The sequence below is a fragment of the Ooceraea biroi genome, chromosome 3 (genome assembly GCF_003672135.1).
Source record: "Ooceraea biroi isolate clonal line C1 chromosome 3, Obir_v5.4, whole genome shotgun sequence".
Taxonomy (NCBI): domain Eukaryota; kingdom Metazoa; phylum Arthropoda; class Insecta; order Hymenoptera; family Formicidae; genus Ooceraea; species Ooceraea biroi.
The window spans coordinates 16,247,624-16,273,938 of NC_039508.1; the positions used below are offsets into that span (position 1 = coordinate 16,247,624).

The following is a 26,315-nucleotide window of genomic DNA, read 5'->3' on the forward strand; positions in this document are numbered from 1 at the left end:
GCGGAAAATTAGAATTAATCTGAAAATTCTCGCTTTAACTTAAATCTTTACAATTGGTCAAACGTGTACATCTGTCTGCGCTTCGACAGCCCGGCGTTGAATCGTATCAGCGAGAGCTATTGTGCCATCATGTGCTGCGAACCCTTATTCGAACAGCGACAGCACCAGCAGTAGCAGTGACGGTCTCGTCGTCGGTACAGTTACCGCAACGTGAGCACGTGGCATGGACTGGCGGCTCCGGACGGTCATATTGATCGACCTGAATCCGCTCTCCGCGAACGGTGCGTCGACTCGCGCGCGTGTCAGTTACTTAAAAGCCTTCTGGACGCCACTTTACGGCGTAGCCACGGCCGCATCGTAGTCGCATCGTAGCGTTTCGCGAAACTGCATCGTGCTGCATCGTGGCCTCGTTAAGTGCGCTTCGCCATCGCCATGCACCGGTGATGTAGACTCGTCGATGGACGCGCCGAAGGGTGTCTAAGCTTGAGGAAAGTGTGAACGCGCGGAGGGGTGCCGGGTGTCGCTAGCAGGGTCGACAATCGAGGCCGAGATCGCGAGACGATATGACGCGAGAGATGACAATAAACAACAGGGAGAAATAGGCGTTATATTTCGAGATCATTGAAAAAGAGGATATATCGGTGCCGCCACAAGAAAGAGAGAGAGTTAGTCCTTCTGGACTTGGTGGTGTGAAAAGATAAGAAGTATGTGCGAATTGTGATCAGATCTATGAATGCGTTAAGTCCGCTTTGCAAGCTGGTTTACGGATTACGAGTAATGTATTTCTTCCCCCTCGATTTTGCGCGTTTTGCAATCCATATTTTAATTGTGCCGTTCGTTCGAACGCGGCTGTGTGTGTGACTAATTATTTTCTTGTGACATAATATCTAGGTACATTGTTTAAACTCGGTATAAAGGATAAAGGATCATGAAATCTGCATTTAAAAGAAGTTTAGAATTTAATCTATAAACTTGATACTCATAATTTTTGAAGCAATCGAATTAATGTTTTAATTCAAACTCAATATAACATAGAAGAATATAACATAGAAGAATATAACATAGAAGAAAATTAATTAAAAATTAAAATTAAAACAAAACTGTATATATAGAAAGAGAAAACGAAAATGTTTGTAAATTGTGTCGTAATTTAAAAAAAATTAGAAATTAAATATATCATTTTATAACAAGATTAGAACTTCTGTTAATTTTACTAGGTCTATTTTTTCATAGCGAATACATTTGTGTCAAAGATATGAATAAAATGATTTTAGACACATAAAATAATCTATTTTAGTAAACAACATAATCATTATTAATTACTTGATAGCGTAATTAATATTAAAGTTTTTCAACATACAAACATGTAAATATAACAAATTGTTATATGACACATCCATGAAGTAATAGTGAACTCTGGGACTAGTTAAACAGTTTAGCGCTTTATTATCTGATTGAGTTGTTAAGTGCCTTAAAATGGAGCATTCACGTTATAACATTTTTTAAACACGCACGCATTAGCATATGAATACGGAATGACGTAATCGATTCTGTTTATCATGACTAGAAATCGATAGTTACTAATCCAATATTTTAATTTTAGGAAACTCTAAACTGACTTTAATAATAATATCAGTTTAAATGAATCAATAACTATAAAATATTCTTTCGCGGCAAAGAAACTAAACAAATCTCTTTTAATCAATGTGTGCACAGAGTAATCATTAATACTAATATTATTTATCATTTTAATAAATATTATAATTTTACTATGTATATATAAGCGCGAATTAAATTAAAATTTCGATGGAAAGTATTCATTAGGCGATCGCAGTACTTGAGGACGTCTCGTCAGAAATCAATTTAAATTTTATTTGAGGGCCAATTCGTAATTTCAGAGTCTGAGAAACGCGGCTGAATCAGCTTACGCTAATCGGCCGTCTTTTGGTGCTCGAGGAAGCCTCGATATGACACGAAGCTGAAGACGAAGTGCAAAGGAGATTCCGCCGCTGTCAGCATGTGGACGAATCACTTGATAGTGGGTGAGTGTGCGTGTGTCCTCGACAGGCTTCCTATTTAATCTCCGAAAGGTTCTTTTGTGTCTTGAAAACGTAGCGTCGTCGAATTGAAATAGCCTTCTTGCTTCGCGCAAACACTGAGCGCAAACAACATGAAATTTCTGCATTTTGAAATTAGGACCAGCGTAATTGCTTCGCTGTAATTTGAGAAAAATTATATCTAAAGCATCATGAGATATAGGATATTTGTCCATTTTTGCGTTACATTAAGTTTGAACAGTCGTAATTATTTACTTTTGGACGTCGGTCTCTTCTTCTGAAAATCCAATTGTCCAGATTAGTATAGTTACTATTCGCAATTACTATGAGTCTTATTATGAGCTTTATTACGATATCAGATCATAGGTGTTATTAAGTATTAGATCAATCAACATGCGTACGGTCGCTGCCTCCGTGCTGCTAGGTACGTGGACACGTACGTACGTAAAATTCATGAAAATATGCGCATGAAGAGATCTGGAGGACTGTACAAAAACCTGCAGGTATACCTTAATGTTACATCGTGATTTCGCTTTCTCATTAATTATGTAACATCAGGTTAAGAACTGATTTCGTCGATAAATTTCATGAAAAATTGTGCAAGTCCTATTAAAAAAAAATTATAAGTCCTCTAGATTCGATCAAATGCGGAGGTTTATTTTTAGAGAAGTGCGCTAGGCATCTCCAATTATCTCGGTTCGTTAATGCAGATAATTGCCACTAAACGTCTCACTTCCTCAGAGAAGAACGCAAAAAGTTTGTTAAACTCTATAACGTCATAAAACTGAGCCTTTAATTACATTTATGCATGAAATACGGCAGAATTTGCAATATATACGAAATGTAATAATATAATGTATATAGGTACTTGCTTTTTTGCAAAGAATTGCATCCATTTGTCATATTTCTGTATCATCTTCTGTATCCATATCTTTTAAGCTCTCTGCACTTAGCATGCTTCTATTCTTCTCACTCTATTCTCATTCTCCGTATATCTCCTCCATATATTTTTTTTATTTGATGCTTCACATCACACAGAGAACCTTAGAAGTTTTCCGACACAAACTGTGTCAGACTCTTTACACTAGCCGCATAATATTCGCCAAAATATACCGTGCAGACACATAAGAATATTGATCTGGTTCATCTACCTATTCTAGTGTTACGCAGTACATGCTTATAAGCGTCCGTTCGTGTTCTATCGCACGGCGAACCATGAAAGTAAATTGCAATCGTTCTCAATATTTTAATATGCCCTGCATGTTAGTTTATCGCGCAACTGTTGTACTCTTTCATATTACATATTACAGCACTAAAAATAAATGTGAAAAAATCGGTAAACATTTAACTATTATCTACGTGTTTTATTCTATATTTAACTAATTAATTTCATATTCATATTAATATAATATAATAATTTTTAATATTAATTTTTTAATTTTGCATTATGTTTTATATATTTTATTTGCGTAATATATTTCATGTATTATATCTCTCATGTAAATGTAGTTTATATTTCTTATACATATATTTCGTATTCTTTTTGTTCTGAACGTTAAAAAGAAAAATTTTCTTGCGTCCATTTCGCAATGTGCAAGAAAAACAATCGCGGATCAATTATATAAAGTTCAGAACTATACGAAGCGAACTGACAAATCTGGACGTGTCTGGTGCACCTTTCTTGATCAATCAAGCGATAGCATCATTAGCTTTAATTATCAATGATTCTCAACATCGTTCATATTGATACGCCTAAAGCGTCGCGGTAGAGACAGTAGCGATTGTAGTAGTAGTCGCATTTTCATAGCCGACGTATATACTATATTTAGCGCTATGACGGATAGCGAAGTGTAGTGCTGTCACTTGTGTTACCAGACAGACACATCAAATTATCGAAATATTTATTATAATATTTATAAAAGTCTTAGCAAAAATCCATGATCTCTCGCCAACTTTGCACGTCGCCTAAAGCAGTAACCGATATTTCATTTTCAGCGGCAATTGTACTCGCGGTTGTCAACGTCTGTCATGCGGAGTGCCAGAGTGAGTGACCAAGCCAGCTTACTCTTCTCGGTATGCCCGTGCCGTGTCGTCGGACTCATTCGCTAGGAACTCGATGTGCCCGAAGTGATTCTCTCGTCGGTCCATCACGGTGGACCATCTCCATGGGATGGACGGGAGAGCGTTCTCCATCGAAGGACATATCCCGGTGCGAGATCGCTCTCGCTCCGAACTGGACGAGAAACGTGCGGATTTGTCCTTACAATTAGCGAGAGCGCTTCACTTAAGCGACTATCTAGCTATTCCAGTAATCTAACGAATCAAACTGTCCCGTGATAAATCGCGAGCGTTTCCGCTCGCTAAGTATAATTTAAATTGATTCTCGTCCAATCTCATCGAGCATAGCCACGTCGAAGCCAGTTGAAGTGCTTGCGCTTCTCTATCGTGCCATGAAAAGCGCGAACAATAGCCTGATTTTTCTTTTTAGAGCCCACGCGCGCGCGGACGCCCATCGATGCGAAAAGCCTTATATTGAAAGATGTGCACTCGGAAAACCTAAAAAAATTCTAAAATATTATACCATTTTAAAATATTATACATGGAAAAGTGTTTCCGCGAATGGTATAATATTTTTAATTTATTTATCTTTACGTTTCACGCCGCCATCAGCGTCGTCAAGCTGATTAAGTCATTCATCCAGATAAAATAATTTGTAATCTTGTATTTAATATTTTTAAATTTATTCAGATATGTTTCTTTTAATCATAGTTTTGATCTTTAATCATGCCACATTTTTAGCATTAAATATGGCTGTCTAATTAAAAGTTTCGTAAATTGATCATAATATCATTGATCATCATACATATCCTATAATAATTTTTTTCAAATGTATTCGTTACAAATGAGATCTTAAGCAGCCACATTTAATACTAAATGCGAACAGGGATCTGTGAAAAAATTTGATATTGGCGAAAGAAGAGTCTTATGGATGACTTATTGCGCTCTTCGTCTTCGTGCATATTCTTTTCCGAGTGCGATAAATACACCGCACGGTCTTTGAAAACACATTTATTTCGTAGCTCGCTCCGTTTACTGTTATGAGTGCGACTCATGGACGGATCTCAGGTGCAAGGATCCTTTCAACTACACGGCATTACCCAGGGACCAGCCGCCCCTGATGACGTGTAACGGATGCTGCGTGAAAATGGTCCGCAACGCGAAATCACGTAAGTGAATCACTTTGCTATAAAAAATTATTCTAAAAGAAAGATGCACTGCATAAAATTAATCCAATTTAGACTTTATCGGATAAATCAGTTTTTTATTAGATTTGAAGAATTCCAAGTCAAAAGAAACTCGACATCGAAACGCAAACCTCTTGTGGTCAGTAAATTATTACAGCAAATAGTTATGAAGAAATGATTACTACACAAAAAGAAGAAAGTACATTAGAATTTTGATAATCTGCGATTGCAGAATCACATGATTCTGCATGACGCAGGTGGGATTTACTTGACACTAACAATCCTCTTCTGCTTGCAGCGTACGAGAGCGTGAGGAGAACCTGCACCTCGCAGCTACAAATAAACTTATTCATGGTGGACCACGTGTGCATGATGGAAAGTACCGGCACTGGTCACATGTGCTTCTGTGAGGAGGATATGTGCAATCGTGTACCCCCGACCTCGCGCTCGAATCCCGTACTCCTGCTGATCCTGTCGACCATCCTTGTTCTGCGCTCGGCCGTCTTAGGAGCCTCCGCTTGCTTTGTAGAACGTTGCAATGATCACGTCGTATAACACCAATTAACTCGATCCACCCATCGCAGTGGCGTCCAATCATATCCTTCGTAGAGATTCTAGCGAGTCGACAACACGACCACTTGTCGGAACGAACGATCGAGCTGGCTTCGATCCCGAAAGAAGGCTAGATCCTTCGTCGTGCAAAAGAAAGTAATAGTAAGTCGGTGGTAAGCAGCGGGACGGAGACGATCGACGCATCAGTACAGAGTTTATCATTAATTTCGTGCCTCTTTAAAAAGCGTGTTATCGATTGGATCGCAGATAGAGATGGAATATATTTGTATGATACATAAAAATTTTATCAAAGTTGCATATCTCGCGGTAGATAATATATACGCATCACGAGGAATGCGCGCGAATGTTGAGTTCGATACATATTGAGCGTTGGAAGGAGACATGAATAGCAAATAATATTCATTCATCTATTCTTCTAAGAAATATTATCGTATTAACTACTGCATCGCAGAGTTCGAATTAATTTCGATTTATATATATATTTTTAATGTAAAAAAAACTGATATTAAATTGCAATTGTAACAGTGCTTGTTTTAGTACAGATCCCGTTCTAAATATTGGATTGAATCATCGTAATGTCTATCTGGTTAACGGATAGCGTTCGATTTTCTCGTTTTCGATGATCGATAATTTCGAGAGTTCTACTATAAGAGAGTGGCCCCCTGATTTATGTGCATCGTTCGTTCCGATCACTGGCCTTAGCATCGAGATTACCTAGGAGTTTCTCGTGTAGAAATCATCCCGATTGTCCAGTCGATTTCTCGGACGATCTCGGCGCGAGCTCCGAGTTCTCCGTTAGTTGCTCATCGAGCAAGCACGGCTGGCATCGTTACAATGCATTCGTGATAAACTCTGAGGAAGGAACCTCAGTGAAAAGAAAAGATTGTTATCATGTGAAATTAATATTGAGTTACTATTGATTTTAAATAATCTGAATAATAAGTCTAAAACAATCTTTGTAACAAAACTGAGGTAATTTGCGTAATCTTATCTTATTTCAGCTCTCTTTTCCAGTTAATTTTGTATTATTCAAATTATTATAAGTTATTTCTCTATAGTATATATAATTTTGAAATTTTTTTCATTTATATCAGTGTTATATATTGATGTTTTAGTGATATCAAAATATTATAATAAAATTATTATAAATCATAAATTGAAACAACAGAAACACATGTTAGTTGTAAATTAATAAATAAGAATATAAATATTAATTAAATTAATATTATATATATTTGCAGAAACTGAATTCCTTCCTCGGCGTTGTCGTTGCATGTATTCGACTATCGTCTGAGAACATTGATGATAGTTACGTTTACCCTAATAGTACGACAGAGGAAAAGGAATAATGTGGATACTCTAGCTTTCGAATTTTTCTCACGACGATGCACCCTCACTGTTGTTTCTCTTATTCTGATGCGACAATGTTTGACGCGACTCATCGAGTTTCGTTCGATGCGAAAATTTGTCAAGAAGCACAGTAAAACTGCACGAGACATGGACGCCGATATGATCGTATATGACACATATACAAAAGAAGATATCTCCATATAAAGATCTTTACAAAATTTCCATATAGAAGAAAAGAAATCTTGAATTAAAAGCAAAATTTTATAATTGTGCAGTGTGACGAGACTCATTATAATCCATTTGTGAAAACATTCAGAAATGTATAACTGTTGTCTTTCAAGAGAGAAAAAAGAAAAAGAAGATAACTAAAGTTTTAATATAATATAAATGTTGAATAAAATGTTGAATAAAAATTCGAGATATATATTTGCGCGTTCATATATTGTTGAATATATAAGTCACTTCTTGCAAATGTTTATATGATAAATTGCATCTTGGATGTTTTTTAATGGTCATATTAACAATGTTGCAATTTGTAGGTAATTATTACATGATAATGATGAGACTGTATAGTGACAACCGGCGTTCATTCATCGCGCAATTCAATCGATTTGCAAAACGCTTCCCTAATTCCATCCAATCACAACTATATCTTTCTCTCTCTCTCTGTTTTACACTATTCTTCTTTGTATTTCTCTCTTGATTACACATTTTACTGATTCTCTCGCCCTCTGCACTCTTCGTTTCTATTTCCATTCTTTTTTTTTGATGCAACTTCCTTGTAGAAAATGTCCGTTCGCCATTCTGACAAGACATCCTCATGCTCGAAAGACGGAAGGCACTCGAGTCTACGATAAAAGGCGAGCTTGTACCATAGAAAGACGACCTACGTTAGAAGGCATGGTTGCAGCATGCACATCCAACAGACAGCACCACAACAGATGCAGATGAGAACCGGTCGGCAGCCAGCGAGGATGACCTTTTTAAAATCCAAAAGTTGTCTAAACCACACACATGCGCACGTTTTCTAAAGTCAATAAAGTAAAAAAAAATAAAAGATAAATGTATTGCTTAGAAATCTTCAAAAGTTTGTTATCGAGACTTTAATAATCATAAGAAGTTCCAACTTTTGAACCACCGAAAATCTGAAAGTTTAAAGTTGGAATTGTATATGATTTGAAATTTCTCAAAATTTAAGAATCTTATACATCAGACATGCAGATAAAAAATTCAACAATATACAAATTTTGCTGGAATCTTGTGAAAACGGGCGCACATTTTAAAATATAGATCACTAGAGTAATGAAGTTTCCTGGCACTAAAAAGAGATTAAGTCGCACGTAAACGAAAGTGAAGTTGAATGCATGGATTATAGCGTTCACGAGACTGTACGGTTTATAGAAAGTCGGCACAAAAAAGTATTATTTTCAATTACAGATTTACACAGAAGATTAATTTACTATATATATAATGTAGGTTGTTTCATATAAATTCAAATGTACCATATACTTCGAAAGAAAATATAAAAGGATATAAGAATCTATATATACATAATGAAATATTTGTTGAAATTCACATGCATCACTTCTCGCTTGGATATAATAATTGTTTATAATATATAATTAATACTTGTAATATTGTTTTCCTTCTCAAATAAGCGTCCCATGCATTTGGACTTCGTGTTTTATGCCTTATATAAAATATTTTATAGCAGCTTCGCGCCGTACAACTTTCAAATAGCCGTACAGCATTACCTTGCATGACACTTGCATGATCCTCTCGTTATTATTCTTGCGTGTACACGAGTATTGCACTTCCACGGTCACTGATCGAAAGCGGACAGCGTCTATTCTGATATCCTCTGAATCTTATCAAATACTTGCTACCAAATTGCATGAGGTATTGATAAAATTTCAAAAATTCGTTCCATTTTCATACAAATCCAAAAAGCGTTCCGCTGTTCCTTTCCACCTGTGGCTCGTCCGAAACGATACAATAATACAACAATTACTTAACATTACATTTACATTATACAACATCAACAAAAATACAAGACACTTATAACAACCGTGACTATTATAATAACCCACGATACCTTCCGCCCCGAATGCAACGCAAAGCTGAGGAGAAGCAAAGCACAACGTGGGCCTTCAGCTTCGATCGTGCCGCGACTAACGAGACTGTTGCTTCTAATAAACATTAATCACACTCTGTTGATTTGAAATTATTCAGCTTTGAAAGCTGAATTAAGCTTAGCGTCATTTTATCATTTAAATAAATTTTAACTATTTAGTAGGGAAAATTGTTGAATTATCAACTCGCAATGTTCGTGTCTAATTCGTTGGCATACATCTGTGATCTCCATCGAAAGTATTACGCAAAATTTTATAGATATATGTATAATTTCCGCAGCTGAAAGAAAATATTTGCACCAAACTTTGCTTGCAAAAGCAAAATAAAATTTTACTTACTATTTGAATGCTTGCTTAGAATATAAAATATACAAAAGGGACATCAGAGTAAATTATTATAATCTACATTTTTTATTAGAATGCAGGCCATGATTTTTTGATAAAAAATATCGTGTCGCGAGAGGTTTACTGATGTGCTGATGGTATGGAGTCACCGATGTACTTGTCCCTTGAATTCGATCATTGCACCGGGATGATGTAACGTTTACTTTGCTGAATATGATCGCGACTGGCACGAGCAAGCTGAACGCGCATGTCCTCACAGAGAGGCTTTCCAAGCGGAGCCTCTTGCCAAACAAGCTTCGGTGCTTGCTTGATGGCGAGCAGGCCGACGTTTCTCTTGGCAAGCCATGCGGCTCGTGTCGCGTCATTTGTTCATTGTCGCACGCGCGGCTGCGAGGCTATCCATTTTCTGTTTCTACCGCGATTTATGCCGTTCTCATTCGCTCGCGCATCTCGTTTCCTCCCCTATTTCTTTCTTCCCTTCCGCTATTTCATCCAGCATCCTTCGACTCCTCCGATCTAACGCGCGACGCTCTTATGCTCAAGCTTAAGCGCTCGTCGTGCGATCGAGGAAAGTGCTCAGGTTGAACTGATTGCTTGATCATGTATTAGTGTGATTATGTAATTTAACCGATACTCACTATCTTTTCAAATAAGAATAGCTTTTCTTAAAATTGGATTAAGAGATTAGAGAATATTCAACATTCAGTAGATTATATTTTGCAATTACAAATATTATATCGCAATAATTTAAAAAAATGTTCTTTTATGATAAAAATGTCAGTCATCCATGTGTTGGTGTAAAATTAAAGATTATAGGATTATTGTTAACTGTAGCTATTTAGCTCAGTTATTTCTTTTTTAATTATAATCCTGAAGTAAAACGCATTTACCTTGTTAAAGACAATTTAAAGACAATTTAACTAGCAATTCTATTTGACTAACGTGTCAAAGAACTAATAAAACGAGCACATTTTCTCATTCCACGCCTGAGTCGCAACGGATGGAATGTGGATTTCGAATATCCTCGCTTGCTGATAATAATCAAAACCTGGCCTCGCAGCTGAAAAGTATCCACGTATAGCTATTAAATCAGCCTATCTGCGGATTATTTAGTGTAGCAAACCGTCGATGCAAAGATGAGCATAGATATAAGAAGAAATATTACTAATTCTTTAACTCTCTCTTCTGTAACTTAATATTTTAATTTTATGTAACAGAATATCTTTGTTTTGTATGAGACGATTGAAGGGATGTAGTAAATGAAAAAGTGAAATTGAGAGATCACGGTTAAAGGGTTAACTATTTTAGAATAGTATATCCTACCGCGTACGTATATGGTATTTCTGTACCATACATATGTGCTATATTGCATAGTTAGTGTATATAAGATAATTGAGAGATAAGCGGAACTATCATTTTATTATGGATATTATAATATGTATCGCAAAGGCATGTGTTAATCTTACATATAAATTTAAGGCGATAAACTCTAAATTTTTATGTCGCTTGCGTTGATGAGAATGTAAAAAACTACAAATTACTCTCGTTCTCAAACCGTTAATAATTAGCTGCCATGAATAAAAACTATCGCAACCTGTGGTACGTGAGAAAAAGAATTCCTGCTCAAATGTAAATGTATTAATTCTCTTACTTCGATTATTACGGCATACTTTGTCGCAAATTTGTAAATAGGTTCTGAAAAAAATGGTAATCGCAAATATTTTTAAGTTATATGATAAACTAAACAAAAGGTAGCTATATTCCACGATCCTGCGTAAGTGTTACTCAATAATTCTTGAATGAGATAATGCCCTTAATACCTTAATGCTCAATTTTGTATTTTTCAATGATTTTTATAGCGCTATATTGGTGAATGTCAAAATCTAGATTGATCAATCTTAAGAGAATAATTTCAAAATAATAAGAAAAGTAAATCGCGACCCCAATAACAATACTTATTTTATAACATGTTTTAATGATAGAACATCAAAATAAACTAATTAGAATATTAATTAATCAATAGGTTAATGATCAAATTCTTCAATATATAAATTTGAAATTTGCTTGATTACCAAGTACATATTGCACTGCGTCAAATCCATGATATATTCATGTCATCTATTTTACATAGGATCACGTATAAATGTATTTGAGGATTTTACGAAATTTGCTATTTATTGCTAAAGAACTAACAGATATAAATGAAACGTATATTTATTATTTCAAATACTTCACTATTGTCATACTTTTGTCAAATATTAATAAAGAATAATTCAAGTTGAAGCACGATAAATAAAAGTTATAAAGGGGAAACGATAAAATGAAATTTTCTGATTTGTATATGTAAAAATAATAAATAAATGTTACGAAAATATTTTGTGAGTCTATTGCGTAAAACATATGCTTGCCAGTATAAAAGTATTCTCGTGCGGAAATTCTGTATACTTATATAGGAATAACAGTAATATTTACAAGTATTCTTAATATATTTCGTAGATTTTAAAAGTGGATGCGGAGATGACAATTAATACACCATCAAATATTTTGTCATGTTGTGCATCTATTTGATTTCATACGTTTGTTACAAATATTGCACTCTATGCTTTTATTTTGACACGATCACCATAGTCCTTCTAATACAATACAAATAACGAAAACATAACGTCGAAAGTGAAGAAATTGTTAACTCAATTGGCAATATGTTTTTTTAGGACATTCATTTAACATTAATACCTTATCTTCCATAAACGCGTTATTATTTTATTAAATATAATATGTTTAATTATATCTCTAAAGTAATTACTAACTTTCTTTCTTATTCAAAAATATGTCGCGTGTTATTCAAAGAATTTCTAGAGCACGTCTTAAAATCTTAAGGATATCGAAAAGAATATCGAAATATAATGTTATTTTTTATTCTAACAAAATCTCCCAAAATTTCAGGCAAAAAGAACTCGGAATTGTCAAAGATCGTGAACGCGCAAGGATGGTCTCGACTGCAAGAGAGTACAATCGTCAACGTATGAAGAATATGTAATACATCTGGACTAATTACTGGAGTTTACTGTAGTGACCACACTTTCTGCAGAGCTCTCCTTTGTCATCGTTCTCCTCGCTTTCCGTTCCCGTCACCGATTTTTCCCTTAAAACTCGAACAAGTTCGAGATCGCCGGTACAGGACCGATGACCAATAGCAGCTATGGTCTCGCTTCTGGGAAAACCTACGTCCGCCGAGGCAATGGTTACCGTATTATCGCTGGTGCCTTCAACGTCGAGATTGACGATGGAGCCGTTTACTACTGCGTAACTTGAACCGGTCTTCGGGAGTGATCCTTTTCTCTTGATCGTTTCGGAGCCACCGGAATTTTTATGGACAAGTGATTTGTCTGATAATATACACATAGCATGAGCATCCAGTTTTGTCATTTAAAGTAATAAATGTACAATGATAAATTGACGCACCGTCAGCAGGTTCGTCCGTTTTATCGATGTCGGACATTGATTCGCTCATCCCGGCGTAATCTTCATCCTCCTTCATTAATGGCAATTCGGAAGGCTCCGAAAGTGGACGGCTGCAAACGTACCCCTAAGAGATAGAATATTTTTGCGTTATTAAGTATTATATTATGTTTTATATATAAAAGAAAATACTAGAAAAATTAAACGATTAATAAAGCATACTTGAACAAGATCCATACGAGAATCCAAGGAAAATTGTTTGCCCGACATCAGTATTCCACGGATGCGACGTCGCATAGCTGAAAATCGCGAGACGTATCGGTTTATCAATGTACAAATATTAATTTTACGATAACAAAAGTATTTTCTAGATTAAAAAAGGATTTAAGAGTAGTTTTTGAATAATTCTGTTTAGTTGAAATACATCCAGAGAATTTATTGACATATAATTAACGTATTTCTTTGATTAATAATATAAATTCTTATATTTAGAATCAAGTAACGTATATATATTCAAGTATTTACCTGGACTATCTCTCGGTTCAAGATGGATTTTCCCGAAAGTTTTCATGCATTCTTCAAATACGTCAGCTGTGTCGTATATGGCGGCAAAGCTACCGTTCACAATTTTTGGTGACATTGGAGAATTGGCCAGTAGCAAACTTGATCCGAAATTTTCATTCTTCTGCCGTGTAGCTGCAGAAATCAGAAAATATAAAATTAATATCATACTCGCCATAGTGATATACACTACTCAACAAATTAAAGAATTACTTTCATTGTGAACGCACACACGAGATATAAGTCCGACTGTCCACTCTTTGGTACATTTTAGATAATGCCAATACTAGCGGCAAAATACAGATTGTTAAAAAACAGACTTGAAAATTCTCTATTCACACTTCAAATCATTATAATCTTAGTAACAAAAAAATCGCTGCGTTATTGTTAAAAACGCATTTTAAAGAGGAAATATTAAATTTTACGATGCAATCAGAACTATTTGGTCAGAAAATTTTCTCCTCTTTGCACATGCTATCATATTTGAAATTTATTCTTCAATTTTACAAAGTTCAAGTTAAGTTAAAGTAACAAGTAGTGAAATCTTTGTAGAGAAACGTGCGTTGAATCATTGAAAACTTAAGGCTTTAAGCTTAAACTGCTTTTTTAACTATCTCTCTACGTCCATTTTTCACAAAGATACACGTGAGTTTGAATTTGATTTTTTTTTGCGCTGATTTTAAGTGATCCTTTAATTTTGTTGAGGAGTTTATTATAGATTAATTAATAAAAAAATAACTTATATTTTAAATTCCATTAAACAATTAGTTGCAACTTATCTTTGGATAGTGTATTGTGTTACCTGGGAAAATATGTGTTTGTAGTAATAAATAAATAAAAATATATATCATAATGAAATATAATAAAATCATTATAATAAAATCACAATATAATAAAATCATTACAATAATAATATTTTATCACAGTTACAAATAATTCAATAAAAATAATAAAACGTACACTTAAAACTGTATAATCAAATTTACGATACAAATAATCTTATCGTAAAATAAAATCTAACGAAAAGAATAATTAATGCATCTTGCTATCAAAGTTCATAGAAAGTGTAAAAAAGTAAATTCTTTTGTTGAATAATATCAAATCTCTTAGGGCTGGTTGAATCTCGACAATATGTGTATTTGTAGTAATAAATAAATAAAAATATATGTCATAATGAAATACATAAAATTATTATAATAAAATCACAATAAAATCATTACAATAATAATATTTTATCACTGTTACAAATAATTTAATAAAAATAATAAAACGTACACTTAAAAATGTATAATCAAATTTAAGATATAAATAATCTTATCATAAAATAAAGTCTAACGAAACGAATAATTAATGCATCTTGCTATCAAAGTTCATAGAAAATGTAAAAAAGTAAATTCTTTTGTTATATAATGTCAAATCTCTTGGGGTTGTTTGAATCCCGGTTCTACCCCGTTACTACCTGCAAGAGGAACTTTAGCTCGTATAGTAGGTGATCCGGAACTATCACTCAAAATCTCATTCGCTGTATTTCGTATTTCCGCCCAATCCCTTACAATATCTTCATTCGTCGTGCTGTAAGAACCACATTTCATTTGAGAGACTTAAATCGTAAGTAAGCTAAAGATAATTTCATTACAAAACAAAACCAAAAATCTATATATTCTATATTAAGTATATGTATATAATATGTAGCAGTGATACCGAAAGGCGAATATAAGTAACGTACTGTGTCGAGGTAACTGTAAATCTGATGACATATTTTCCGTGCAATGCGGCTGGCACGCAGTGCAATCGACCCCGCGAATTAAGTTTCTTCAATAGACGCTCCGTTAAGGTGTTCTCACCACGAAGACGAAGGACGACCATGCCGAGATGCCGTGCAGCAGGAATTTCGAAACGAGCGTCGGCCAAAACTAAAGCTTCAAATTTTTGTGCCAGTCTCACGCCCTATAAAAATGTATGTCCCAAATTTACATATTACAATTATGCTTTACATGCTCGTGTAAAAAACATAAAATAATTATAATTAGCTTAATTTATTTTAGATATTTTATCAAATATAAATTTTTTAATGATTTAGAGTTTTATCTTTCTACGTTGTTTACCTCTCGTATGTGTTTCTGCAAGCCAGTAATCCCGTAATTCCTGATAACGAACCATAGTTTTAGCGCCCTAAATCTTTTGGATAAAGGAATTTGCCAGTGCTAAAATTGATATTGAAATAAAGTATAAGTATTATTAAATATATAAAACTAAATCTTCAATTGATGTTAGCGTTTTTACTCCAGATAAATATTTCTTCACTTATTTTATTAGACATTTATTTATTATATATCATTATTATAACACATATTTGTTACTTACCATATAATCAATCGCAAGTCCTGTAAAAATAAATATCTTTTTATTGATAAATATAATTCATATAAACACTGCATACTAATTCTGTAATAGCAAAATCTTACAAATGACATCACTTTTCTAACGACTAATTACGAAGATCTGGTAAATAATAAAATTACCTGAATTTTCATGCTTCAGATACAGTGGATCCACATTAAAAGTTCTGTGCAGCGCTTGGCTGTTCTTCACCCTGAAACAAGCACACATTGAAGAAAAGAAAAAATTAATATGTAATCTCTTCTTTGACAATTATATTTATATACATTTTATTCTCCTTTATTTATAATAAACACAGAATGGCCTTTTAATTCGCAGTGCACTTTCTTTATATTTCCTAGCGTATTATTATAGTATTATATCCAATCATTTCGCACACATCATCACGGAAACATGAATAATTTTGTTAAAAAATGCACTATTTACTTTTGACTGTTACCAATATTATTGATTTTTAATTTGTATTTCCGCAGATGCTTTCATGAAACGTCTCGCAGTTATTCGTAATTTTATTCTGCCAATTTAATTATGGCCGCAATTGTAATAAAATACACTTTGCACGATTCTGTCGCGATTTAATAAATAAATCTGCATAAATAAAGGAGAATACACTTTCAATAAATACATTGAGACGTAAAATGGTGAAGAATACTATGAAAAAAATCACGTTATTCCGTGCTATCGACTTTAAACGCAATTCAAATAATATTCCGAAAGATTATGAACTGAGTTCGATCGTTGGTACGGTCTTTAACGGAAATTGCGAAGGAACGGAAAAAGAGATAATCGTGCATCCGCGCACTAATAAAACTCAACTAATAAAATGAAAATCGTGGAATCAGTAGTCTCGCAGTAATCTCGCAAGAGGCGTGTAACTCACTTTCCCGAAAATAAATTTCACATAATAAATTGCTAAGTTTTGTAAAAGTGACATGTTTAATTATAACTCATAAATAGGGCGATTTTATAGTTAAACTACTCGTACCACATGGCTGTGCAATCGAAATGAACCATGAGCCACTTGCTGGGATTAAAGGCGATGGAATCGGTGAGCTCTATTCCTTGAAGCCAACCGCGAAATTCGGGACACACGAAAGCGCTACCTGCATAGGCCGCGTCGACGTGCAACCATAAACCATTTTTCTGACCTAAAATTTCATGAATATTTATTATATTTATAACGTTTTAGAACAAGAACATAAATTGGTGTTAAACATGGAAATTTCTTTGACAAAATCAGATTCGATATAAATCTTAATAATACATGTAACGTTAAGTATGTCTTTTTTTCAAATAAACTGAACACTTACATATCGGTCCAATTTCTTTCAGATTATCGAAAGTACATGCACCAGTAGTGCCCAAGGTTGCGCATACCTGTACAGATAACGGATTACTTTATATGGAACTGTATATTTTAAATGTTAAGATAGATATAATCTATCTATTAAAAAAAACATTAGATGATTTTCTTTTGTTGTTCGCACCTTTTATACGAAAGTATAAATGCATATTAGCGTTTTCTGTTGGTTTGTATGTTTCTTTAAGTTGGCAACACTTTTTTCCTGGTTTGAATAAGGTCAATACGTAACAGTTTATGTTGTGTTCAGTTGTAGTTGCGGCACGTTAATTGTTTGAGAGATAAAGATTATCAAAACTGACGTTTCGTGTTTGATTCACTTGGCCTCGTAAAACCCAATTATTAAATATAATGACTTTTGTAAACCCCTAAACCTCAATGCATTTTGAAACTAACGCTAAGAAACAGCTTATAGTAAAAAATGGAGAGATTTTATTTTTATCTAGAAACATAATACACACAACTATGTATGTATAAAACATATTAATATTTATTGTATTAATGTTTAATGTATATTGTTTAATGTATATTGTATTAATGTTATATGATACATAATATATTAACGTTATATTTGACATAATCTTTACAATCTGCTTATACGAGCTGACTCCTACGTTCATTAATTTTAAGCGCATTGCTACATTGTTCCTTTGTTCCTTTCTAAAATAAAATTTAGACGAAAACAGTTACACTACGAATTGCTAACAAGTATTCAAGAAATAATTGAAGATAAGTCTGGCAGAAATATTATTGCAGCAAAAGACATCTCGATTATAATAATTATCCTATTTTTTGTAAACAAACTGGCAAGACTAAATCGGACTACAATGTTCCTGTGGGACTAACTAGCGCGATATTGCAATCCGGCTTGGCTCCTCTTATCTGCTTGCAGAAAATACGCATATAATTGGCAGACTGTCCGGTCTACGCATTTTGCACTGCTAGCTTACAGTTTGCGGTGCAACGTTAGTAACTACGTATGGGTTTTAGTCGTTTGTACTCTTATTGAATCTATTATTGCATTTCTTATGACCGGTATTATTAAAAAATTTAATAAGAGAATTATATACTACAAAAGATATACTCTAATAACGGTTAAAAATAAAGATGCAAAAAATATATGATTTTTACAATAAGATAAGAAAATATATATGGTAATTATTAAAATTTTTATACATATTTTTAAAAAATTAGAATATATATAAAAATTTTAATAATCTAAAAACCACACAGATTAAATATTTTTTTGCAAGATATAGATTCAGATACAAATACGAGTTGTGAAATACATCAAAATGTCTACATTATATTTAGGAAAAATAAATATGAGTTTAACAAAACTTACGAAGAAAGGAAGCAGGCCTTCGGCTCGGTCGCGTGTTAATGCTTCGAGTAAAGCATCGCCTCTCATGCTTAATTCATTGTCGGATTCGATATATCGCATTCGTACTAGTCCTATAAGGCCAGCTTTTTCCACACTTGAATGTGCCTGTCAAGCAAATAACACGTATAACAAAACAATCTAAAAAAACATTTTAAAATTTGATATATTCAAGATAAAATAATAATAAATCAATGCATAATATGCATACTTGTTTTTTGTTATATTACACGATAAGCCAAACACCCTTCTAATTACTTTCGTACCCATTCAAAACACGCAACAAAGCTTTTTAATATTCAAGGAAACTTACTCCAACGTGTATAATAATCCAACGCGCATCTTCAATGTGCCTAAGTGCACATTAAAAAATGTCTTAAAGAAATGTCTTGAGATAATCATTTATTATGTTCGCAATATTTACTATTTTCTCATTTTTATCAACATTTATTATTTCTCCTCGCTACTTTCACGCGATTGCTCCCAATCGTCCTATAGTTTTAAATAAAGTGTCACGAGGATTTATGTTCTTACTTAGTCTTCTATATATATATATATATATATATATATGTGTGTGTAAAAAATAAAACTTCTTACAAACAACTATTATACAGACCTGATCTGAGCAGTAACCGACCAGCCGCGAATTGATCTCCGTTGCCAAACGATCAGGATCATTCTCCTGCACGTCTCTGATAGCTCGAGTCCTGGCTGCGAGCAAACACACCAGTGTGGCTTCCGATGCCGTCGTTTGAATGACTCCACCGCCAGAACCTCCCGGTCGATGCAGAAAATCCTCAGGCAAACCGATCATTTTCCCCAGCCAATTCATGACGATTGTTTCCAACTCGGTGCACGCTGGACTGGAAGCCTACATCGAACGATCGAACACAAAATCGTGTTCTGTCACGGCGACTGGCCATTCCAACAATTTAAATGTAAATATAGCAATTTTTCTAATACTAGTACAACACAGGCACGCGCTATTTTATTTTTCAATATTAATAATGTTTTCGAATAATAATATTCATCTATTATTTATTATATGCACAATTATCACACTCTATCAAATTGTTAACCTCCACGCGAAGACATTTAATACGGCTTTTTTAAGAGTGGATTTGGCATATTGCGAAGAGTTTTCGACGATTGAAAATCCTTTAGATTTAGAAATGAAAAAGTTCTAGCCATTAAAATATTTTTCTTTTTCCAAGGAGTTCTGTGCTATTTATATTGTTATTTGACATATAGCGAAGAGGTCTCGACGATTGAAAATCCTTTAGATTTAGAAATGAAAAGGTTCTAGCTATTAAAATTGTTTCTTTTCCGAGGAGTTCTGTGCTATTTATATTGTTAATTGGCATATTGCCTAGAGTTCTCGATGATTTAAAATTCGTTAAAACAATAAATGAAAAAGTTCTAGCCATTACAATTTTTTTCTTTTTCCGAGGAGTTCTGGGATATTCATATTGTTACCAGTACACAGGCACGCGCTATTTTATTTTTCAATATTAATAATGTTTTCGAATAATAAAAACGTTATTTATTATATGCACAATTATCACACTCTACCAAATTGTTAACCTCCATGCGAAGACAGCCGCGCGATGGTAATCTAAACTGAACATAACGCACAACGCGAATAGAGATAACCAATCAGCGTCGCGGAAAAGAGGGCTCAATATTCGATAAAAAAGAACTTCACGAAGTTAACACGCCTTTTTTAGAATAGGATCAATTTCTATATGTAAGTAAATTCTATTTTATTATTTTTCTGTTATTAATTGAACAGTATCTATATATATTGCAATACGTAGCGAATTTTAATCTACGGAAAATATTAGTTTTATATTACATTTAATTATTATACAATAAGTAAAATGATAAAATTTATTACAAAATACAAAAATATTCAAATATATATTACACAAATTGTAAAAGATGGATATATACGAGATTGTTCTTACCCATGTGAAACCCAGACAGTTTATGGCGTCGGCCAGCATGTCGCCCAGTAGACTGGCAGGCGAATTCAGGGCCGGAAAGTAGGCATGCATGTACGGACTCTGCCAATGCGTTACACCTGGCATGATGCATCTCTCGATGTCTGCGAATATATTCTCCCAGGATTCGCCGTCCACTGGGGCCGCTGCCGGTAGGACATTCCTCAAATATCCCGGCGAGACCGCTGGATACACGCGACGAGACCGAATGTTTCCCAGATAATCGGCGATGTAATCCACCATTTCCTTGCCTGCACAATTCAGTTCAATTTTGAGTCATTTTGATTCTTTCAGATCATCAATATATGAGCAGAACGTAACTAGATTCATTTCTGCAGAAACAATGCGTTTCATCTCTTGTCGTAACTTACAAGTTGCACAAATTAATATTTTATAAATAATTACTTTAAAATAAATACTTGTAACTGTCCAAAAAATATTTTAAGCTGAGAGACACTAAAGTTAGAGTTAAAAATCCTTAGTAAATAATCTGCGGAAATCAAGTTTGTGAATTCTCTTCGCTTAGAATTTAATGCAATTGTTGTTGTCCATGATTAAAACTAATCAAACAAAAACAAAGAGAGCTTTATCAAGAAGCTATTCTGTACCAAAGAAAAGACTTTTCAAGGGTTACACGCTATTTCACGAGACATTGCGATTCTTTGTTTGAAGAACGCGTGGAAAGTTTCGCGGAGAACGCAATCCCCGTTTTATTGTTGAAACACACACTAGTTCTTGACAAACAAGGATAAATAGGTTTCTATATTTGCTCTTTCATTATAATTTGCTATATCCGAATTTTGATGAGAGCATTCTAGTAGTAATAAATTTTATTTCACTATTATTGGTATTCACATATTTATATAAGAGTAATTATTGATAAACGGATAATCCTATATTGCAGTGCAAAGAAACACGTACTGTCAACTCCAATTTATCGAAACCAATGGACGAGACAACCGATTGGAATTGAAATTGCAAGAGAAAAGCGAGTTCGAGCCGAGATTTGTAGCTTCGAGACGGGAGATTTAGATTGTAACTTCATGATGTCGTAACGGAAACGTAATGTTGCGCCGATATAAAGTCTCTACCGGTGATCTCTATTTATTGATGCCGTTTTAGCGTCGTGCGATCATTGTCCTGAAATGGTTTGATTTATTCGCTTGCGAATACACGCAATTTAACGTGTCGGTTTAATTTAAATTTACACTGATGTGCATTGACACTTCGTGTATTGGTAACACATCGTGACCTGAAATCTTTCCGTTCTAAAAATCTTTGTAATGTTATTACACCAACTTTTGATTATTAATATCTACACACAAATTTAGTGTTAATTTATGTGAATATAAGTGATTGCGCTCATGCGTAAATCCAAATAACGAAATAATGTGAATAACTATGTTTTTAACGTTTTACGTGTATGTATGCACTTACTTACCATGTTTACGGTATTCCTCCAGATTCATTTTACCTGCAGCAATCAATGTTAAAAAACACTTATTACTTATAAACTATTTATATTATATATTTCTGTATTCGTGATATATGTGACATACATAAGCAATCAAACACTAAATTTCTTTTAGCGTAAATGTATGCTCTAACACTGTATTAAAAAATTAATTCCTTTGCTCATGGAAAATACTGCAATACTGAGTTTTTCTTTTTATTACAATCGATTGACAACAGCGATCAAGCCTTGCGCATAGAAAATACCCCACTGCTCAGCAAACTGCTCAGCGGTAAATGTCAAATGTGATATTTTCTTAGAAAAACAATACGATATATAATTCAAAAGTAGCAATATATAATATAAGTTTTATGTAATAAAAATAAAAGTGATAAAAATAAAATAATTCATATCGAAATTACGATTCGTATGGTTTTCCAATAGATAACGATGGTTTACCAATTATCGGATACCTTATCGGTACCTTATCGGTAGCATCTGCCAATATCTTGCCAGTTCAAGCTAACTCAAGAGAATTCTCGCACTGATCTAGGCTCACTACTCGTACGTATTGATACTGCGAAATCACAACGATCCAACCGCGAGGATGATTTTCTAATCCTTCGGTAAAAATCTGTAATATACTAGGAAAAGTAGTTTTACGGACACGGACACCGCTGACGTGTGATTACGTGAGAGCAAGCGACGTTGACCTAGCACGAAAATTCGCAATGCTAGTTTGTCGTTAATTTCTACGGATTCATCATCGATTGCGCACTAGCGTCATATGGCTGTCGAGCTTCTTAGGATTTTGTCGCGGCCTAGAACCAGATTTTAATCCCTTGCGATCGGAAACTGAGATACTCTTAGAACGCGGATCATCTGTTTGAAAATATAATACGATTCGATCTATCTTATTGTATTAAATTAATTATGGAACCATATTACATATTTTAATAATGTTTATCTGTTGTTTCTACAACTTTACTAGGCCTAATAACTTCGCGATATACAGAATACTTTTTATACAAAAGAAGGTTTAAAGAAGGTTTAAATAAGAGACTCCATATGCTTTGACAAAATGATGAAGGTTGTAGTAAAGAATGTTGAGTTTGTCCCAATAGAAAAATTCCTGGTGAAAGACGAAAATCAAATTGTCACTGTTTGCAGTCGAAAGCTTAGCTTTCAAAAAAGAGTTGTTTTAAGAAATAAAGAAATTATAAAATATTATTTTAATTATTGATTTTTGTATCAAAACTTAATTGAATGCCCATTGTTCGCTTGTCGCGCAAAAATAATTTTAGTCAACAGAAGATGCATTACTAAGCGCTCCCGATAGCAAAGAGTTAACAAAAACTCAATCCAATCTATCTTCGACAGTTTTTCAATAATTTAGCTCGAAAATAAATTCTTTTTCCAAATAGATCTTTTCGTGAAACCACCTTCGTTAAGTGACTTATGTATTCCATGTAATTAATTCATACGTATCAGTTCTTTCAAATTTATGTTTACCTGGATGTATTAAGCAAAGTAAGCGCAGAGATAAGTGGAAACGTCGTACGTTCGCGGATAGTAACTAATCTAGTTTCGGAAAACACAGAATCCCACTCTTGACCATTGCTTGCTCCACTGCACTTGCTCTTCTACTCACTATCGCACACCATTAACATGAGTAAATCTGAGGTATGTTAGATGTTAGAAGCGATTAACCAAGAGAAACATTGAATGTTAGACGAGTAATCATCTATTAAAATTTCTAGTTTTCGATCTTCACATATTCATATCTTTCGGATTACATTATGCGAAATATTCTTTTATTTATGTCTAATTAGGATTGAAAATATATGCACTATAAATAAATAATTCATATAATCGAAATTTCCTTCTATGACCTATAACCGGCGTGGTCCTAGGACATGTTGGATTCTATACTAACGCTGAAACGAATCTCATCACATGACACGAATTTTACTTTCAGATTAAACAACAGCTTATGCATTCAGTTGAAAAAGCTAAAGATGGATCCGGATCGCGATCTGAACAAGACGATCGTCGCAGAGACGGAAAGAATCACGGGACGGCCGTGGAACGGAAAATCGAACCGGTCACAAGCAGCAACGAGGATCTGAAGTCAGAATGACGCCCGGTGATATTAAAAGCTCGTCCTTCCTCCGTTTCCGCTTCCGACTTTTGTAATTTCCCGTAGCTTTCACCGCCGTTGCATGGTTTGCCGAGAGATTTATCCGCGACGGCAACGGCGGATTCTCCGTCAGTGTTTCGCGATTCAACGATTCAAGAAAATGCTAGTGAGTGCCAGTTAGAGTAGCAGCACCTCAAACCTCTTTGACAATTATCAAGTAATTTGATTCCATCAAGTTACATCATACCGAATTTTACGAATATACTCAAATTACTTTACTTATATATGTAAAAATATATCATGTAATTTTAACAAATGGTGAAAAGTTAGAGTAAATAAAAATTAAGTATGTTAAATGACAACACAGTTTGATATGATAAATGTATGATATGTTGCTATGCAATTAAAACCGCTTCAAACAAGCTGATAAATTAAATGAATTGTAAGCCAATTAGCTATGTACATACATGCAATTTAATGTTAAAAAGAACTATTATTTTTTAATTTAACACATATGGGTTTTTTTTATTTTAATTATTACACAATGAGAGAAAAAATAATATATATACGTTATTAATAAAAATCAATTTAAATATTAAAAATACGATATACGTGCGTAGTTCGTGCCTTAAATAGTAATATATTCAACATTTTAACAAAAATCAATGGCAGGCTTGTCGATATGCCTTTTTTATTTAATTAACATATCGCTTATCCCATCGAGACGATCTCTCAGATCCCACAATCAATTATTCGAGTTTTATACATCAAATTTATTTATATATAGATAAATTAATTTTTTATAAGTAAACAAATATGACATATTACAAATGCAATTTTACGTTCTGTATGTTTTATCAAATAATTATGGTAATTCAGTACTGATGGCTTCCGAGTAGATATCGCGTTCCATGACAGTTTGGTCATGGAACCAAGTCAGAATTATAGTAATTCTTTAAATATTATAAATATTGAAATTCCAAATTATCCTAAATTATTATTATTAGAGACTGTTAATTAAGTCAATTACGATAATATCTTGAATTGATGAATTTATGTTACAAAAAAATATATTTAGAAATATTGTTGCATTTTTTACATGTAAGACATAAGATACTATTCAAGCTATAAATCTGTTTTATTAATGCATTGTTTTTTGTTTCGCTGTTTTATTAAAAAAGATGCTGATTACATTATGAAGGAAAAACCTGACTTCTACTTGTACACAAATTTTTGCTTTCAACATCTAATAATTTGTTTAAACACCTGATAATTTGTTTACTTAAAAGGATCCTCCTACATGCAGTTATGCCCACGGAATCAGATTACTTCTTGATGTGCGTTAATTTGACTTGATTACGATCGACTTACCGGATTGAAAGTCCCACGTCGATCACTCAGGTTGTGACGAATTCAGCTAGGAATGTGACTTAAAGCCGCACGATATAGGATGTATCGTCCTGATCACCTACCGGATATTCGCGTCTCCCTTTTCGTCCTTCGAGCGAGATATATCCGCGGCGGAAGCGAATCGGCGGAATGCGTGTCGCTCAACAAGTGGCTGCTTTTATACAGCCGCGCGCTCTGCGTACGATTCCTCTGATAGCGCAAGCGTAACGAGGAACCGAGGAACAATGATGATCACGATTTGCTACCCTGAGACGTCACCCACTACAATAAAAGTATAAGTTCTTCATGCAATCTCTCACAAAAATCGTGTAGAATAAGGAGTTTAATAGCGTATTTAATAGCGCTACAATTGAACAAAATATAATTAAAAGAAAATTAGACAAATGTTATACAACATACATCAAAATGTCACCAAAAAATAGAATAATTTTAAGAAATTGTTTATG

At 33.9% G+C, this 26,315-nt stretch overlaps 2 protein-coding genes across 3 annotated transcripts; one reads left to right on the forward strand and one right to left on the reverse strand.

Annotated features, from left to right (window-relative positions):
• Positions 1 to 268: 268 nt before the first annotated feature.
• LOC105286442 (protein quiver) lies at positions 269 to 7,032 on the forward strand. 2 transcript variants are annotated; one of them, XM_011351395.3, is made up of 5 exons: positions 269 to 704; positions 1,899 to 2,042; positions 4,053 to 4,100; positions 5,138 to 5,284; positions 5,601 to 7,032. In XM_011351395.3, exons 2-5 carry the CDS (start codon positions 2,018 to 2,020, stop codon positions 5,855 to 5,857), a joined length of 477 nt encoding a protein of 158 aa, XP_011349697.1. In that variant the 5' UTR covers positions 269 to 704; positions 1,899 to 2,017; the 3' UTR covers positions 5,858 to 7,032. The 2 variants fall into 2 exon arrangements, with proteins under 2 accessions (XP_011349697.1, XP_011349696.1); XM_011351394.3 differs by lacking the exons at positions 269 to 704; positions 1,899 to 2,042; positions 4,053 to 4,100 and adding an exon at positions 4,137 to 4,303.
• A 4,756-nt stretch (positions 7,033 to 11,788) lies between these two features.
• LOC105286450 (histidine decarboxylase) lies at positions 11,789 to 26,034 on the reverse strand. The gene is made up of 16 exons (XM_026968705.1): positions 25,831 to 26,034; positions 22,308 to 22,340; positions 20,831 to 21,117; positions 19,480 to 19,734; positions 18,828 to 18,971; positions 17,433 to 17,499; positions 17,108 to 17,270; positions 16,245 to 16,315; positions 16,087 to 16,106; positions 15,828 to 15,926; positions 15,449 to 15,669; positions 15,182 to 15,294; positions 13,687 to 13,857; positions 13,384 to 13,460; positions 13,165 to 13,288; positions 11,789 to 13,088 (listed from the first exon to the last, which is right to left on the reverse strand). Exons 2-16 carry the CDS (start codon positions 22,333 to 22,335, stop codon positions 12,754 to 12,756), a joined length of 2,175 nt encoding a protein of 724 aa, XP_026824506.1. The 5' UTR covers positions 22,336 to 22,340; positions 25,831 to 26,034; the 3' UTR covers positions 11,789 to 12,753.
• Positions 26,035 to 26,315: the final 281 nt, after the last annotated feature.

Bases quoted from the DNA above. Each gene is read 5' to 3' on its own strand.
- LOC105286442 (XM_011351394.3), top strand. From the start codon at position 4,228: ATGGACGGGAGAGCGTTCTCCATCGAAGGACATATCCCGGTGCGAGAT. The intron at 4,304-5,137 runs GTGCGGATTTGT...TTTATTTCGTAG, and splicing joins CTCCGAACTGGACGAGAAAC to CTCGCTCCGTTTACTGTTAT. The intron at 5,285-5,600 runs GTAAGTGAATCA...TTCTGCTTGCAG, and splicing joins GGTCCGCAACGCGAAATCAC to CGTACGAGAGCGTGAGGAGA.
- LOC105286450 (XM_026968705.1), bottom strand. From the start codon at position 22,335: ATGAATCTGGAGGAATACCGTAAACATG. The intron at 17,500-18,827 runs GTAAGTTTTGTT...TTATCTGTACAG, and splicing joins AAGGCCTGCTTCCTTTCTTC to GTATGCGCAACCTTGGGCAC. The intron at 15,927-16,086 runs GTAAGTAACAAA...TATCAATTTTAG, and splicing joins GACTTGCGATTGATTATATG to CACTGGCAAATTCCTTTATC.